General features: G+C 66.0%; 2 protein-coding genes across 6 annotated transcripts in view; one reads left to right on the forward strand and one right to left on the reverse strand.

Moving 5' to 3' along the window:
- Positions 1-9138, reverse strand: part of PIEZO1 (piezo type mechanosensitive ion channel component 1 (Er blood group)) — a 24620-nt gene extending 15482 nt beyond the window's left edge. For all 5 annotated transcript variants that reach the window (XM_071440835.1, XM_071440834.1, XM_071440837.1 and 2 more), the window contains exons 1-6: positions 8974-9138; positions 3228-3323; positions 2111-2233; positions 1776-1818; positions 1530-1686; positions 644-779 (exon numbers count right to left, since the gene is read on the reverse strand). In XM_071440835.1, coding sequence (XP_071296936.1) covers positions 644-779; positions 1530-1686; positions 1776-1818; positions 2111-2233; positions 3228-3323; positions 8974-9037 — 619 coding nt within the window. In that variant the 5' untranslated portion in view covers positions 9038-9138. The remainder of the gene's footprint in view (positions 1-643; positions 780-1529; positions 1687-1775; positions 1819-2110; positions 2234-3227; positions 3324-8973) is intronic.
- A 2041-nt stretch (positions 9139-11179) lies between these two features.
- Positions 11180-16072, forward strand: CDT1 (chromatin licensing and DNA replication factor 1). The gene is made up of 10 exons (XM_071440855.1): positions 11180-11714; positions 12133-12297; positions 12385-12590; positions 12806-13000; positions 13112-13260; positions 13506-13609; positions 13801-13989; positions 14449-14583; positions 15090-15291; positions 15373-16072. The coding sequence occupies exons 1-10, from the start codon at positions 11355-11357 to the stop codon at positions 15534-15536; spliced, it is 1869 nt and encodes a 622-aa protein (XP_071296956.1). The 5' UTR covers positions 11180-11354; the 3' UTR covers positions 15537-16072.
- The last annotated feature ends 740 nt before the right edge of the window (positions 16073-16812 follow it).

Genomic DNA, 16812 nt, shown 5'->3' on the forward strand with positions numbered 1-16812 from the left:
CTGCTTGGAATGAGCATCCTCCCTCCTTGCACTGAGCATCCCCTCCCTCCCCAGATCAAGCATTTGACCCTCAGAGCGAGCAGCTCTCCCCTGGGCTGAGATTTCTCCCTGGGATTGAACATTCTCTCCCCTTACACCAAGCTCCTTTCTCCTTGCACTGTTTTCCCCTCTGGACCAAGCATCCCTCCCTGCCTGCACTGAGCTTGGATGGAAAACCCTCCCCTGATGCACCAAGCATGCTTTCCCTTGGACTGAGCATCTCCACTTGGCACCAAGCACCCTCCCCAGCAGCTCACCCACCGTGTGCCCCCAGGCTGTGCCCACCTGGCGATGCCATGGCACAGAGAAACAACCAGCATTTCTTACAGAGGCTTGTGAGAATTTTTAGGGAGTTGTAAAGATGTGATAACTTGTTAAGTACAAACAATCTGCAAGCAGTGTTTTTCTACTTTTCCTTTCTGTTCTTCTCAAGAACAGCATGTGAGAAGGATGTTTTTGTTAATTAACCAACCAAACAGAACCCATCGTATCGCTCTATAAAAACCACGCAGTTCTCTGAAATAAAGCCTGCTTTGCTCTTCCTACAGCACTGCCTCCTGCCTGTTCCCGTGCCATTCTCAGCACCAGGGTGACACACACGCACCTGCCAGGGCCAGCAGGAGGAAGGCCAGGCCCTTGCCAGCCTCCCAGAGCAGGGAATGAGCCTTGTCCCGCAGGCGGCTCCGCAGCCGCGTGTCCCTCTGTGCCCGCCGCTGCCACCCCGCGTCCTTCTCGTCCCTCTGCCGGGGACAACAGCGTGCTCTGAGCTCCGAGCCTCTGAGCTCCGTGCCTCTGAGCTCCGTGCCTCAGTTTCCCCTGTCTGCGGAGGGCTCAGTGCCCGGCACCTGGCCGCGCTGCTCTGGCAGCCGCCGGGAGAGCTTTGCCTCCTCGGGGCCGCTGTTTGCCTTGGCTCCGGGAGCTCCCAGCACTGAGCTTTTTTCCAGGCTCCCTCCCGGGCTCACGGCAAAGGCATCCGTGCCTGCAGTGCTCGGGTTACAGCCGGGGCTGCTGCGGAGCCACCGGGGCTGTGTCTGCCCGGGTGCCACAAGCACGGTGTCCCCAGGAGCTGCTGGCACTGCCAGGTGGGGCTGGCACGGCACAGCATGGCACGGCATGGCACAGCACCCAGCCCTGCACCAGCGAGCTCCAGCTGGGGCCTGCACCCCATAACTGCCCACCCTATACCTGCCCACCCCCACAGCTGCCCACCCCATTAACTGCCCACCCCCACAGTCCCAGCTGTTTGCCACAATCCCTGTGGCAATGCCAGAGCAAACACAGACACTCCTCCATGGCTGAGTCACCCTAAGCTGTGTGACAATGACTCCAATCTGGCCAAAACTGCCCCAAACTGGGTTCCCAACCACTGGGGATGTCCCCGTGCCAAGCCCCAGGCTGTGCCCAGGGAAGGGACAGGGACCAGCCACAGACAGGGACCCGGTGGGATGTGGATGGTGGGATGTCCCCATGGCAGTGGGGGTGGCTCTCACCCACTCAGAGGACTCCAGGGACCCGGGATTCCCTCTGGAGGTGGCAGGGGCAGGGCTGAGGCGGCGGCACAGGCACAGGGACAGGGACGAGACCAGCAGGATGCCAACGTCGGGTGCCACCAGCCGCACCGAGTTGGGAATGTCACTCAAGTCCAGCCTGGGGGGACAGCGGGGCAGGGCAGGGCTCAGGGGTGACCCCCCCCGGCCCCTGCCAGCCCCCAGCCCCACAGGTGAGGGTGCCCTTACCTGGTGACCCCAATGTGCCGAGCAAAGACCTCCCAGGAGCTGCCTGTGGGGAGGAGGGGGGCACTGAGAGGGGCAGACCCTGCAGGGCAGGCACTGAGCACCCCCCAGCACGGGGAGAGCACCCCCATCCATGGCAGGACAGGCTGTGTGCCCAGGGCAGTGGCACCCAGCATGGCACAGGGTGTCCCCAGAGGTGGCACGGGGCTGGGACCCTGCAGAGCCTCAGCAGCCCCCAGGATGGGTTCCATGGCACCAGTTTGAGGGTGCAGCCCCAGGGCAGCACAGGGAGCAGGGCTGTGGGTGGGTGGAGGTGGGTGTGGGCACCCCCTACTCACAGCTGGGCCCCAGCAGCTGGTCCAGGGCAGGCAGCGTGTACAGGCATATCTGGAAAACCAGGTGGGCAAGGAGGAAGAGGATGCTGATCCCCAGCAGAGCTTTGAGGATGCGGCTGCTGTGACCTGTGACACGGGCAAAGCTGTCACCCACAGCCAAGGACACCAGGAACCCCAGCAGGGACCCTCAGGGAGAGCTGGGAAGGGAGCCCAGAGAGCCCAGGGCTCTGCCCCAGGGTCAGGATCCCACCAGGGCTCTGCCCTCACCCAGCACAGCCCGAGGGCACCCCAGGAGCCAAAGCCCAGGACCCCCCCCCATGGCCCTGCTGGCCTGGGACCACCCTGAGGGGCAGTCAGCATCCCCATCCCTGCTGGAATATCTGATGGGAGAGCTCCAGGGCCCCCATCCCTGCTGGAATATCTGATGTGAGGGTTCCAGGGTCCCCATCTCTGCTGGAAGTTCCCATGGGAGGGTTCCAGGGTCCCCATTCCTTCTGGAACACCCCATGGGGGGGCTCCCTCCCCCCTCCAAACCCCCTCAGCCCTTCCACCACCTGGCTCTCCCCCCATTCCAGCCGGTTCCCTGGGCCCTGTGCCCATTTTCCTGGCCAGGGGTGGGGTGGGCAGCGAGCCCACCACAGCTGTGAGCTTTCCCTCCTCTTGTTTTTTCCTGTAAATCCAGGCAAAGGCTCTGGGCAGTGCCGGGATGCGGGGCCGTGGAGCCCATGAAATATTCAGAGGGCAAAGCTTTTATCTGTGGCCGTGCCAGGCGCTGGGGGTGGGCTCAAAGCCGGGCACAGGGGGGCCAGGGGCACCTGCCCCATAGGGTGGGGGTGACCCCTGAGGCCACCACACACCCCAGTGCCCCGGGCAGGGTGGAGGGGCTGCTCGTGGTGCGCCTCACTGCCCAGCCCTGAGGTTTTGGGTTAAAAAGGCTCCAAACCAGCCCTTGTGGAGCAGCAGGGCTATTAATAGCCCCCCTGGGCTATAATTAACAGAGAGAGGCTCCACAGGAGCCACACTGCCCGGCCGGGGTGAAACCACAGCCAAGGTGCCCGTGGGAGGGGGTGGCAGCTCCCCTGTGCCCTGTGCCCACCCCCTGTCCCCCGTGCCCCCTTACCTGTGGAGAAGCGTGAGGAGGGCCCCGGGAACCAGGGCAGGAGCAGCAGGAAGAGCAGGTACACCAGGGACAGCACATTGTAGCGGAACAGGCAGGCTGGGGACAGAGGGACAGGGTTAGGGACAGGGATGGGGCACAGGGAGGGCTCACAGCTGCACCCTCCCCACCTTGGGGATCCCCAAAAGAGAGGCACCCCAAAATGCCAGGTGGTGCTGGGTTCAGGTAAGACAAGGGGGTCAAGCCCCAAAACAGTGCCATCAGAAAGAGGGACACAGGCAGGACCTCAGGCTGTGCCACTCCTGGGGACCTACACGGGTGACAAGGACCAGAGGGGACACCAGAGGTCCCATACACATGGGGTGACAGGGCAAGAAGAGCCATGAGAAAAATCTGCAGCGTTTCCAATCATTCCCACCAAAGCAGGCTGAGCAGTGCAGGGACCCCAGGCCAGGCTGGGACCTCAGCCGTGACCCCTGCAGGGCTGGCACAGCACCTGTCCCCAGCCCTGCTCTGGGTGTGCCACCAGCCCAGCACCTTCCCCCTCACTTATTTTTAGCCCTAAATTACAGCTTGTTTGCAGGCACAAACTGCCGGAGGAGCCAGCGCCCTGCGGGGACAGCAATGGGGACAGACACGGGGACAGGGACGTGGGAAGGCACCTGCCACCCCGGCTGGGGACTCAGCGTTCCTGTCACCCCTGCGACAGTGACAGACACCAGCAAATGCACAGGCAGGGGCTGGGAGCACCCAGGGCAGCCCTGAGGCCACGGGGATGGGCAGCACCAATGGGACAGCCCAGGATCGGTGCCTGGGGACAGGGCACTGGCCTGGGACACCCCGGGACAGCCCAGGATCGGTGCCCGGCTGGGGACAAGGCAGTGAGCTTTGTCACAGTGCTGTCCCCATTGCCTCTGCTGTAGACGAGGGGGACACATCCCACCAGCATGGGGGCATCCCTTTGGGACAGCCCAGGGAGGGGACAGCCCCAGGGAATTGCTGTTGGTGACCCGGGGCAGGAGCTGCTCCCCTTGGCAGAAGGGGGTGACACGGGGGGGTGACACAGGGGGGGGGGTGACACGGGCGGGGGGGCTCAACTCTGCCCCCGTGGCACTGGGGGGGGTGAGGGGAGCCCGGCCGGGTGCCAGGGACGTGCTCAGCACCGCAGCCCGGCACGGCCCTTCCTGTGTTTACGAGGTTTCAATGGGACAACACATCCTGGGGATGGGGACACGGCACAGCCCCGGGGACAGCAGGGCACACAGGGAGCACCCCGGGACACGTCCCACGCTGGGGCCACAACCAGCTCCGGTGTCCCGGTGTCCCCAAGGCTGCGAGGCACAGCCTGGGCTGGGGGGCAGCGGGACCGTCACCAGCGGCCACCTCCCCGCGGTGACCCCGGGCCGGGACGCGTCACCTCCCGCAGCCGCTGCCGAGGGCTCCTGGCTGTTCCTGGCTGTTTCGGCACAGGATGATCTCATGGAGCAAATATTCCAGCCGAGAGGAGCCTTCCCGGCACGGGGGCGAGACGCTGCTGCTGCCGCGGCTGCCGTGGGAGCCGGGCAGGGCCCCCCTGTCCCCTGTGCCACCCACCCCCGTGCCCACCCCGGGGTCACCCAGCCCCGCCTGAGCCCCCGGCCCTGCCACGGCCACCTCCCGGTGCTGGTGGCACCGAGGGCACGGCTGGCGGCTCCACTGAGAGCACGGACCGTGCTGGGCACTGGGGGGTACCCGCCTGCCGACCCCAACATTTGGTGCCACCAGCACCCCCAGGAGCCTCTGTTTGGTGGCTCCCCCTGCACCCCTCGGGCATCACCGGGAGCGCTCGATGGCTTCCAGCGGGATGGAAAAGGAGGGCAGGGAGGTGGTGACAGGTGACAGCCGGGTTTGGGGGCACCCTCGGGTCCGGGGGCACCCCCGGAGCCCGGCCGGGCACCCCCCGCTCCCCCGGCTGCAGCGGGCGTGCCGTGCCCGGTGCGTGGGTGCTCGGACGGAACCGGTTCCCCACAGTGCTGACAGCGGGGAAAGTGCAGGCACAGGGAGGAAAAACCAGTTTGGCGTGTGGGGAGAGCAAAGCCGAGCAAAGCCGCCTTCCAGCAGCCGGCTGGGGGTGGGTGCAGCACCGTGGCACCCACAGCCCCCTCCCCGGGCACTGCCCTCACCCACCGCACCCCGGCTGTGTCCGGCACTCACCTCGTCCCCTAAGCCAGGTATCCCGGACTGGCACCCCAATTCCTGCCTGCCTGCCCAGCCCTGTGACCCCGGAGCAGCTCCCCGGCACCGGCAGCACGTGAAATATTAACGACATTAATGAGCCGGGAGGAGGGTAAATTACAGCACTGGGGAGCTGGGCGGGATGTGCCGGGGCTCCTCCACGCCAGCCTTAATTGAATCTCCCCGTGGGAGGGGATTGGGGTCACTGGGCACCCCCGGCAAAGTGGGGGCAGCCAGGAGGAGTGGGCACCAAGGCCTTTCCCAAGGCACTGGGCTGGGAAGGGATCTGGGGTCTGGCACAGCCCCCTCCCTGCACAGCAGGCACCACCCCACACCCAGGCAGCTTCCAGCATGGATCCATTCCCAGCTGAATGGGGAAAGGGGGTTCCCAGGCCCCCCAGAGCTGGGGGAGCCCCGCACAGCAGCCCTGCAGCATCACCGTGCATCCACTCGGCACCTGCGGCCGCTCAGGGTTAATTAGCAGAGCTCTTTAATTCCTGCCCTGCTCCCTCACACGGCCCCGTTACCTGCTGCTGGGGCCAGGCAGCCCTGCCAAGCTGCCTCCCAGGTCAGCAGCCCCAGCTGGGGACCCCAAGGACCCTGACAGGGTCCCCAAGGTGTCACTTTGCTCCCAGGGCTCGACTCTGCACCCGCTGGCTGCAAACCAGAGGGTGGGTGAGGAACCCAGAGGCCTCATCCCAAAATCCCATCAGTGTGGCTCTCCCTGTCCCAAAATCCCGTCACTGGGACTCTCCCCATCCCAAAATCCCGTCAGTGTGGCTCTCCCTGTCCCAAAATCCCGTCACTGGGACTCTCCCCGTCCCAAAATCCCAGCAGCCCCAAAGCCACAAGCCCTTGGGCAAGCAGAGCCGCCCAGCAGCACATTCCCAGCCCCTCTTTCCAGGAAAGAGCAGCCCCACCGGCTCACCCTCCATATCCTGTTTTTGTGGAAAGTTCATCCCGCCAGCTCCCGACCCCGCTCCCGGGAATGCCGCAGGAGATGCCCCAGGAGGGCTCTGGGCCGGGTGCCAGCGGTGCCCCAGCCTGGCAAAGCCCAGCTGGGAGCCAGGAGCTCGTGCCAGGGAGCTCAGGGGACGAGTGTCACACAGTGGCACCCGCCAGGAGGGCACAGCCCGTGCCACAGGGCTCCCGGAGCTGCAGGCTCAGCGCTGGGACATGTGAGGACACACATTCCCAGGGCCACCAACGCTCCCATCATCACCGTGGCTGCCACATGGCAGTGCCAGGGGTGCCAAACCCTGCTGTCCTTACCCAAAGGGGACCCGCTGCATGCCTGGGGAGCCCCTCACAGTGTCCCCCACCTCAGTGGGGCTGTGGGGGCTCCGTCCTGGGCACCTGGGCCCTGCACCTCCATCCCATCTTATCCTCTCATCCCCTCCCCTCCCCCTGCCCGGGAGGAAGCAGCAGTTATTGCTCTTGGAGACAGCTCTGAGAGTGGCTCTGCCTTTTTTTTATTTTTTTTTAAATAGGTTTTTTTTCCTCCTCTATTCTATTTCCCTGGGTTTTATAAAAAGCACCTGACCGCAGGAGGCAGCTGCTGCAGCCCACGCTGGCACCCAGCTGGGCTCCAGCCCCAGGGACCCCCCAGCACCCTGAGCGGGCAGGGGAGGCTGTGTCCCCACACCTGGGGGTTCGGGGGGCACCGCAGCCCCACGGGGAGGGGGTGCCACCCTCACCCATCACCTCTGCCCACGGAGCCACGGATCAGCGTGGCCAGGACTGGCACTGGGGGTGCCCGGTCCTCCCTTTGGGGGGATGTGCTGTGCCCCCCACAGCAGCCCAGAATCCCAGCAGGCAGGACGGAGCCGAGGTGGGGACACGGCCGGGACCCCCCCAAGGGCTGTGCCAGCCGGGGGGGCTGCCCCGAGCCACGGGACCCGAGCCCTGCGGCTCCACTGGCCCCGAGCTGGCCGGGAGCCCCGAGCAAACATCCTGCGGACGTTCGGGGAGAGCCAAGCTGCCCGGGAAGGAAGGGCCGTGCTGCGGGGCAAACCCTCCCAGCCAGGTGCGGCGGGACGAGCCACACCCCCCGTGCCTCAGTTTCCCCCGGCTGCTCCTGCGAGCCCCCCGGGCGCTGCTGAGTCACCCCCCCTCGGCAATCAGCTGGAGCAGGACGGAGTCCCCGCCCAAGCGGGGCCCCAAATTTAAACAAGCCACCTACAAGCTCCGCGGGGATGGGGGGGACAGCAAGGCCACCAGTGTCCCCAGCTGTGGGGGACCCGCGGTCCCCAGCACATCCCGTGCTGGAGCAGGGGGCAGGGGCAGCAAGCCGGCAGGAACTGGGGGTAAATCAGCGTTATTTGGAGCAGGAGGGCCCCGCGGGAGGCTGGCCCGGAGGCCACGTGTCGCCCCGGGCACCCATGGGATGCACCCGGCAGCTCCCGCGCCCCGGCCCGGGCAGCGCAGCCCCCTCGGGCAGCCCGGGCTGGGCTGGGTTATAATTAACCTCCTGACATCCTGCGCGATGCTCTGAGTCACTGCCCCAGCAAACCAAAGGAAAAGCAGCTTTTTCAAGAGTCACCGACTTCCTCCGCCAGCGAGGCTGCGCCCGCTGCCAGCACCCCGAAACCCAACCCCGCTCCCCAAAACGCGGCTGGGAACGGGGCTGGCTCGGCTGGACGTGCCTCCCTCGGCCGGGAGCGTGTCCCTCTCTCTCCAGGTGACAGCGTCCCAAAAGTCCTTCTAGGGCCACCCCAAAAGCCACTCCAGAGCTCCCCGGCCCCCCAGCACGGCCGGTGCGAGCCCGGTGTCGGTGGCAAACAGCCCCGGCACAAGGAGCCCCTTGGACAATCCTCGCTATAAGGAGGTTTTTCCTTTGCGTCTACGCAAACGCAGCGTCCCCGAAGAGGCTCCGGAGCAGGCGGGCTTCAAAGAGCCGATTCTTGTCCTGCGCGTCCCGGGACACGGGGATTTTCCAGGCCGGTGGCCAGCCGGTTGCCTCGGTGGGTGGCACAGCTGCCATCAAAGGCCGACAGTGCTGGGAACAGGCTGGTGGCAGCCCGGGGACCGCAGAGCCACGGGGGCCGGGGTGGGCACCGGATCCACCCGGGCATGGGGACAGGATGGGCACTGCCACCCCCGGGCATCGCCCACCGCGGCCGGAGCGAGCTCCTCGCCCCCAGCAGCACAGCGGCCGTGGCGACACGGCCGTGACCCGGCGGGGCCACCTGCACCCCGGACAGCTGTCGGGGGACGGGGGGGACACGCACACCCCGTCCCGCCCGGAGAAAGCGGCAGCGCTCCCCGCCGGTGCGCTCGGTCACGGCTGGAGCCGCGGGGTCTCTGCTGTCCGCCCGTCCCGGCACCGACCCCCGGCACCACCGGCGGCTCCGGGATCCCGGCCCCGGTTCCTGCGCGCAGGGACCCGCTCGCCCCCGGCTTCCCGGCGCTTCCCGCCCCACGTGCCGGGACAGCCCCGCGCCCGCAGCCGCCGGCGAGCGGCGACAGCCCCCGAGCCACCCTCCCCAGGGGCGGGGGTCGCAGGCGGTCGGCTCCGGGGGCTCCCCGCACTCACCGGCCAGCAGGGCGAGCGGCAGCAGCAGCCAGTAGAGCCCCTCGCAGAGCCCCCGCCGCTTCATCCCGCCCGGCCGCCGCGGCGGGGGGGCCCGGCCCGAGCCGCTCCGAGCCGTTCCGCCCCGCCGGGGCTGGGCAGGCCCCGGTGCCGATGCCGCTGCCCGGTCCCGCGGCGCTCCGAGGCGCTGCCCCCGCCCCGCGCCCGCCGCTTTATAAAGCGGCACCGCCCGCCCCCCACCCGCGGGGCCGGCGCGGCCCCAGCGCCGCCCGCCGGCACCGCGCCCGCCGCTCCCGCCGCTGACACGAGTTGTCCGGGCTCAGCACGGGCCCCGCAGCCCCCCGGGTTCCGCTTTTTGCGGTCGGGGAAAAAAAAATCGACCAAAAAAAGGAAAAAAAAAAAAAGGAAAGAAAGATAAGCAGATGTGCTTCGTGTTTGTTTTGTCCGAAAATGAAATGAAGAAGTCAGAACTTGTTTTTGTTGAATGTTTGTTGTTGATACCAGGGCTCAGAGCTGCTGCATGGAGCAGGGAGCTTGGGAGGGGTTGATGTGCAGCCGTGGAGCTGGGTCCATGATCCCTGGCACTGGGGAATGATCCCCTGTTCCTGGAGCTGGGTCCATGATCCCTAGCACTGGGGAATCATCCTGAGTTCCTGGAGCTGGACCCACAGTCCCACATTCCCAGAGCTCAGTGCCTACAGCAGAGCCAGATGCAGACCCACACCCCCATGGAATCGGGAGCCCAGGTCACACCTGGAGCTGGACTGTCTCAGTCCCAAATCCCGGTGGGCAGGTGTCAGGCACAGCTGGTGGCACGGGCAGTGTGGCTGGTGACACCTGGCAGTGCTGGTAACCACCAGCCTCCAACAGGAACCATCAGCCCATGAAATTCTCCACATTCTTTGGCTCCCCTGAGCTTGTTTTCCCAACACGGTTCATGAACTGGCATCCAGCTGGCACACTGCCAGACTGCTCCCCACTCTCTCCTGGGCTCCCTCCAGAATTCCAGGGCCTCTTCTCCCCACTCCAAATGTGCCCAAGCCCCATCCAGGCACCCCTGCCCACCCAGAACCCCCAAAGCAGGATGGGCCTGATGGCCCCCAGTGTGTGGATCCATGGGTTCAGTGGGCACAGGATGGGTCTGACAGTTCCCCAGTGTGTGGATCCACGGGTTCAGTGGGCACAGGATGGGTCTGATGGCTCCCCAGTGTGTGGATCCATGGGTTCAGTGGGCACAGGATGGGCCTGTTGGCTCCCCAGGATGGGTCTGACAGTTCCCCAGTGTGTGGATCCATGGCCTCAGTGGGCACAGCCCCTCAGGGCAGCATCCTTATCACGGGGATTCAGCTGCTTCCACCCTCGGCACTGGGATCCAGAGGGAGCTGCTCGTGTAAATGAAACATTGGTCAGCACAAAGACGTGAAGTTCAGCACTAAGACCATATTTGAAGATGGGAATTGCCCCTGCCCACACCCCACTGCACCCCCAACCAGCAGGGATCCAGGAAAGGGTGGTGCAGCACCCACAGCAGCCCCAAGCACACGCAGCCAGGCAGGGAATGGAGGCTGCGGAAGCAAATGGGCACCGGGAATGGCACCCCAGAGCCCTGCCCTGCCCGCCTGGATCCGGCCCTGCTGCACTCTGCCAGCCTCGCTCAGGTTTTACGAGGGATGGGGGAGACACATGAGGCTCCATAAAGTGCTGTGGGCACGGCTGAGTGCCTGGTCCGGCAGTGATGGGCCAGAGGCTTCTCCCAGCTCCGGGCACTGCCAACAGCACAGGGCAGGGAATGGCGGGCAGGGGGACAACGCAGGTGCCCCACAGCCTCTCGTTCCCATGGCTGCACCCTGGAGGGTCCCCATGCCACCGTGGAGCTCCAAGTCAGATATTGGCCCCACGTGCACTGGGAAGAGCAGATCAGGAGGTGACCACCAGCACAATTCCAATGGAAACTCCCAGCTTTTCCCCCATCGGCCCCAGCCGGGGTTGGCAACCTCCATCCCTGCCCGTGGCGCTTCAGCTGGTCGCCGGTCCCGGACCCAGCGAGGCCGGAGACCCCGTCCCCCGGAGCTGTCCCGGTCCCCCTGGAGCTGTCCCGGTTCCCCCGGACCCCCACGTGCAGCACCGCTCCGAGGGGCGCGGCCCCTTTAAGAGCCGAGTGGCGCCAAACCCGCATCACGTGATCACTGTCCGCCCCCCCGGTGGGCGGGGCCTCGGCGCGCGGGCTCCCGCCAAGAGAGAAGCGCGCGGGACCGGCCCCACGTGTTCCTGGGAGCGGGATCGGGATCGGAACCGGGACCGGGATCGGGATCGGGATCGGGATCAGAACCGGGACCGGGATCGGAACCGAGATCGGAACCGGGACCGCGACCAGGACCGTGGCCATGGCCCAGCTCCGCCTCACCGACTTCTTCGGCCAGACAAAAGGGACCACCGGAGCCCCGGGCAAGCGCAGCGGCGGCCGCCTGCTCAAGGCCGCCCTCGCCGGTTCCCCGGTGCACCGGGAGGAGGAGGATGGTGTCCCGGCGGGGCTCAGCGGCCGCTCGCTGCCGCTGCCCGGCTCGCCGCGCACCCCGGCCCGCGGGGGCTCCCCGGCGCTGCGGGGCCTGGCGGGCAGGAAACGGAGCCGCCGGGAGATGGAAGCGTGGTCACCGGTCGGGGCCCGGCTCGGGGAACGGAGCGGGAAGTCAGCACGGAAGAGGCTGGAGCTGCCCCGGGATGCGCAGCCGGGGTCTCCGGGAGCGGTAGGGACATGGCGGGGTCGGGGATGCGCCGCTTCCTCTGCGGTGCGGCCCTGAAATGGGATGGGGGAGGATAAAGGGGTGGGGGACTGGATGGGTGCGTGTGGAACCAGAAAACAACAGCCCCGCGTTCGATCCCTTTTCCCCCTGCAGGACCCCCCAAACTTGCCTCCTCTTCTCCTGATTCACAATCCCCCCCTCACCCGGAACCCGGGCTTACCCCTGCCCCAAGTGCACGAACCCCAAAACTCGCCCCCCTCAGCCCCCCGGGCTTGCCCCCTGCCCCTATCGCAGACGCTTCTATGGCTCCCCCTCCCCGTACAAGACCTCGGGGGGCACAGGGGAAGGGATCCCGGTGGGTGAGCTCCCCGGACAGTCCCTAAGGAACCCGGACAGTCCCTAACTCTCCTCTCTCTTGCAGGCCACCAGCTCCTCGCCTCTGGCCACTCCTCGACCCCCGACACCGCTGTCACGGGACCCGGCCGCGTCTCCCCCGGCCAGCACCAGCGGCTCCCCGTGCCGTGGGCAGGACACGGGGACAGAGCCCAGCCCAGGATCCCCGGGGCCGGCCCGGCGCCTGCAGCGGGTACGGGCTGATCCCGGCTGTGCTCCCGGCGCGGGTGGATTCGGTGCCGCGTGTCCCGCTCTGACCCTGTGTCCCCTCCCTGCCCAGGAGGACGTGGCTGAGCTGCAGGGCCGCCTGCAGAGGATGAAGGTGCCGGGCCAGGTCCCCTCTGTCCCCAGCGGGACCAGCAGTGACCTGCGGAGCCGCCTGGAGCGTGTGCGGCAGCTGGAGCTGCGCGTCCGGCAGAGGAGAGCAGCCACCGGGGACACCGGGGCTGGGGACATCGGGGCAGCAGCTCCGGGGGCAGAGACCGGGTGAGGAGCAGCTGCAGGGGGGGTTTGAGGGGGCTGCCACAGCCCTGAAGTGGTTTTGTGGGGGTCTGAGGGCTGTGGGGACTCTGAGCGTTGTGACACCAATGTCACAGGTGACGTGACCCCAATACCACCCCAGAGAAGGGCTTTGGGATGGGGTGGGAGGCGGGCACGGTGTCAGCAGCAGGGCCCTGACCCCGTCCTGTCCTTCCCCGCAGGCAGAAGCCCCCGGCGTACCAGCGCTTCCACACGCTGGCCCAGGAGCTGCCCCCGGGGCTGACGCTGCCCTACAAGTTCCGGGTGCTGGCAGAGATGTTCCGCAGCGTGGACACCATCACCGGGATGCTCTTCAACCGCGCCGAGACCGTCACCTTCGCCAAGGTCAAGCAGGGCGTGCAGGACATGATGCGCAGGTGAGCTGGCCCCTTTCGGGGTCCCAGCATCCCCTTTCGGGGTCCCAGCATCCCCTTTCGGGGTCCCAGCTGCAGCTCTGGGCGTTCCCAACCCCTGTGGTGCTGTCACAGGCAGTTTGAGGAGCAGCACCTGGGGCAGATCAAGGCTGTGTATCCCAGCTCGTACCGGCTGCGCCAGGAGAAGAACGTCCCCACCTTCGGCAGCGGCGGGAAGAAGAAGTCTGAGTATCAGCTCACGCTGGAGCCAGTCCTGGGGGAAGGTATGGATGGGTTTGGGGTATGCTCAGTCCTGGCTGATCCCTGAATCCATAGGGATGCTCTGCTTGGTCCATTAAATGGATCCCCTGAACGTGTTGGAAGTGGGAAACAGGTTTGGGACAGGAGGGAGAACGTCCTGAGGCAGCGACTCAGCTCCGTGGCAGGGCTCTGGTCCTGTCCTTCCCGAGGCTGCCGTGGTTTGTGCCCTGCTGGGCTCTGTGGGTGACACTCGTGTCCCTCCTGGCAGAGGAGAAGGTGGATGGGCGCCCGCACCTGTCGGCGTCGCGGCTGCTGGAGCGCCGGAGGGAATTCCACCGCAACCTGGTCAACATTGTCAGGGAGCACCACAAGGTGAGGGGCACCTGGCACCCCCTGCCTGCTCTGGGGTTGTCACTGGTGCCATCCAGGCTGAAGGACACGGAGGTTCCTCTTGGAGGCGGGCTCTGAATTTGCTCCCTGTGTCACCAAGCTGTGCTGGGAGCGCAGGGCAGTGGCTGCCTCTGCATTCCTGGTGTCATGACACAGCTCTCACCCTTCTCCAGGCATTCCTGGCTGCCCTCAGCCCTCCCATGGTGGTGCCAGAGGAGAAGCTGACCCGGTGGCATCCCCGCTTCAACGTGGATGAGGTGCCAGACATCAGCCCTGCGGAGCTGCCGCGGCCGCCGCAGGAGGACAGGCTGAGCACGGCCCAGGAGGTGCTGAGCACGGCCCGGGGGATGCTGAGCCCCAAGGTGAGCCAGGGCCAGGGGCTGGCTTTGTCTGTGCCACCTCTGGGAAGGTGTGGGTGGCTTCCCACTGCCAGAGGGCAGGGTTAGATGAGATACTGGGAAGGAATTCCTGGCTGGGAGGGTGGGCAGGCCCTGGCACAGGGTGCCCAGAACAGCTGTGGCTGCCCCTGGAGCCCTGGAAGTGCCCAAGGCCGGTTGGACATTGGGGCTTGGAACAATCTGGGCTAGTGGAAGGTGTCCCTGCCATGGCAGGGGGCTGCAAATGAGAAGAGCTTCCAGGTCCTTTCTCACCCAGACCATTCCATGAAGCCCCCCAAGCTCCTGTGTGCAGGCAGGATGGATCAGGATCACTGGGCTGGGATCCTGGGCTGCCGGGTGACAGCGGGGGCGGCAGAGGGGAAACTTCTCCTTCCTCCAGCCTGAACTGTAACCCAACTCCTCCTCCCTCTTCCACATGAGCAGATGGAAAAAGCTCTTGCCAACCTGGCCCTCAGAACGGCCGAAGCCAGTGCGGGGGAGCCGGCACTTTCCAAAGCCCCAGCCCCTGCCAGCACCTCCAGCGCGCTCAGAGGGGTGTCCCAGGGGCTGCTGGAGCGGGTGAGTCACTGTGCTGGGCCTCACACGGGGCTGGGGGCGCTGCCCGTGCTCAGGGTGGGTGTCCCAGGGGCTGCTGGAGCGGGTGAGTCACTGTGCTGGGCCTCACACGGGGCTGGGGGCGCTGCCCGTGCCCAGCCCGGGTGTCCCAGGGGCTGCTGGAGCGGGTGAGTCGCTCTGTGCTGGGGCTGAGGGTGCTGCCCGTGCCCAGCCTGTCTCCTGGAGGTGCTCCCTGTACCCAGCCCATCCCCTGGAGGCGCTCCCTGTGCCCAGCCCGTCCCCTGGGGGTGCTGCCCGTGCCCAGCCCGTCCCCTGGGGGTGCTGCCCGTGCCCAGCCCATCCCCTGGGGGTGCTCCCTGTACCCAGCCCATTCCCTGGGGGTGCTGCCCATGCCCAGCCCGTCCCCTGGAGGTGCTGCCCATGCCCAGCCCGTCCCCTGGGGGTGCTGCCCGTGCCCAGCCCGTCCCCGGGGGCGCTGCCCACGCTCAGGGTGGGTGTCCCCGTGTCAGGTGCGGGCGAAGGAGGCGGCGCGGCTGGCGGCGCTGTTGACACGGGACGCGCGGCAGGAGCAGCGGGCGGCGCGGCTGGCGCGGCTGCCGGCCATGGCGCGCCTCCTGCGCGGCGTCTTCGTGGCCGAGAAGAAGCCGGCGCTCAGCATGGAGCTGCTCTGCGCCCGCCTGGCTGACAGCTGCCCTGAGCTGGTGGCACCAGGTAGGGATTTTGGGGGGTCTCTGAGGGAGGAGGAAGGGGCTGTGGGGAGCCTGGTGCTGACCCCGCTGCTCCCGGCTGCAGGTGAGATGGAGAAACACGTGCGGCTCTTTGCGGAGCTCCTGCCCGACTGGGTGGGCGTTCACGCCCTCAGGACGGACGTCTACGTCAAGCTGGACAAAGAGAAGGACCTGGGCCTCGTCACCGAGAGGCTCAACAAGGCGGCCAAGGAGGCTGGAGCCCTCTGAGCTCCCCTCAGGGCTGGGGTTTTTTCTGTGCAATCTCCTCGAATGTAGCAAATCCCGACAGCGCTCTGGGTTCTGGGGTGGGCTGGAGGGAGGCTCGTCCTCGGGTGGCTGAGGAAGGGCAAAATGCCTTAATTTAACTGATCCTGTGGTGGGAGCTGTGAGGAGTGTAGGTCCCCTAGTCCTGGAGCAATCCCATGTCCTGGGGTGGTGATAAATCCTAACCTGAGGAACCTTTTCTTCTCCCTTTCCTGGTTCTCCTGAAGGTTCAATGCATGAGGGGTCTCCTGAAGGTCCAATTTCAGAGGTTTCTTCCATTAACCGGGTCCTGGTGGGGTGAAGGCAGAACAGGGCAGGCTGAGAGGGTGACAGGCAGGAAGGAGTGAGAGAAAAAGTCACAAATTGATGTTTCTGGAGCTTCGGGCCTCGTTCTGTTTTTAGGGGAGGGAAAACGCATCTTCCAGTCCTCACTGGAAACAACTGCAGGACTTGTCAAAACACATTTGTATTAAATGTTTTAAATATAGTTGACTTGTGTTAACCCAGTGCTCTTCCTTGCTGCCTGTCTCGTGGTTCTCCATGGCAATTGGCGCCGGGAAGGGCTGGCTCCTCATCCAGCTCCTGGAGAAAAACTCACTGGAAAAAGTGAGCGTGGGTTTGCAGGGAGCTGAATGCAGCTTTTGTAGATGGGGCTGGGGGAGCAGCTGCTGCAGGGACAGGGGCAGGCAGGGCTGACAGGGATCCAGGGTTGGTTTTTCCCAGGGGAAGTCCCAGGCCACTCAGGCTGAAGTGGCTTGGGAAGAGGGACAAAGAGGGTGAGGATGGCACAGAGGTGCTGGGCTGGCTCTGTGCCCAGGTCGGGGTGGGAGCTGCCCAGGGCCATGTCAGACACACCTCACACTGCTCCCCAAGCCTGGCTGGAGCTGGGGACACCAGGGACCTGCAGGGAGAGGGAGCTCCCTCATCCTCTCATCCTATGCTGCTCCTGGGCAGATTCCTCACCTGGCAGCAGCTGAGATCCCACAGCACTTCCTGAGGATGCAAGAGGCCTTCCTCCTCCTCTTCCTCCTCCTCCAGGCCCGTGCTCGCCTGTGCAGCCCAGCTGTGCCCAGTTTCCAGGGAGGAGGAGAAGGGCTTAACCCCAATCCAGGGGCTGGGTGTGAGGCTGGGGGCTCCTGAGGCAGGCTGGGCTCTCAGCCACGCTCAGGGACCTCACTGCGGTGGGAAGGAGCTGGATTGCAGCAGCTGGAGTGGAGCAGGACTGGAAAGGAGCTGGAAT

The sequence above is a fragment of the Agelaius tricolor genome, unplaced genomic scaffold (genome assembly GCF_023055355.1).
Source record: "Agelaius tricolor isolate 1412-34295 unplaced genomic scaffold, bAgeTri1.0.p SCAF_15, whole genome shotgun sequence".
In the NCBI taxonomy this organism is placed as follows: domain Eukaryota; kingdom Metazoa; phylum Chordata; class Aves; order Passeriformes; family Icteridae; genus Agelaius; species Agelaius tricolor.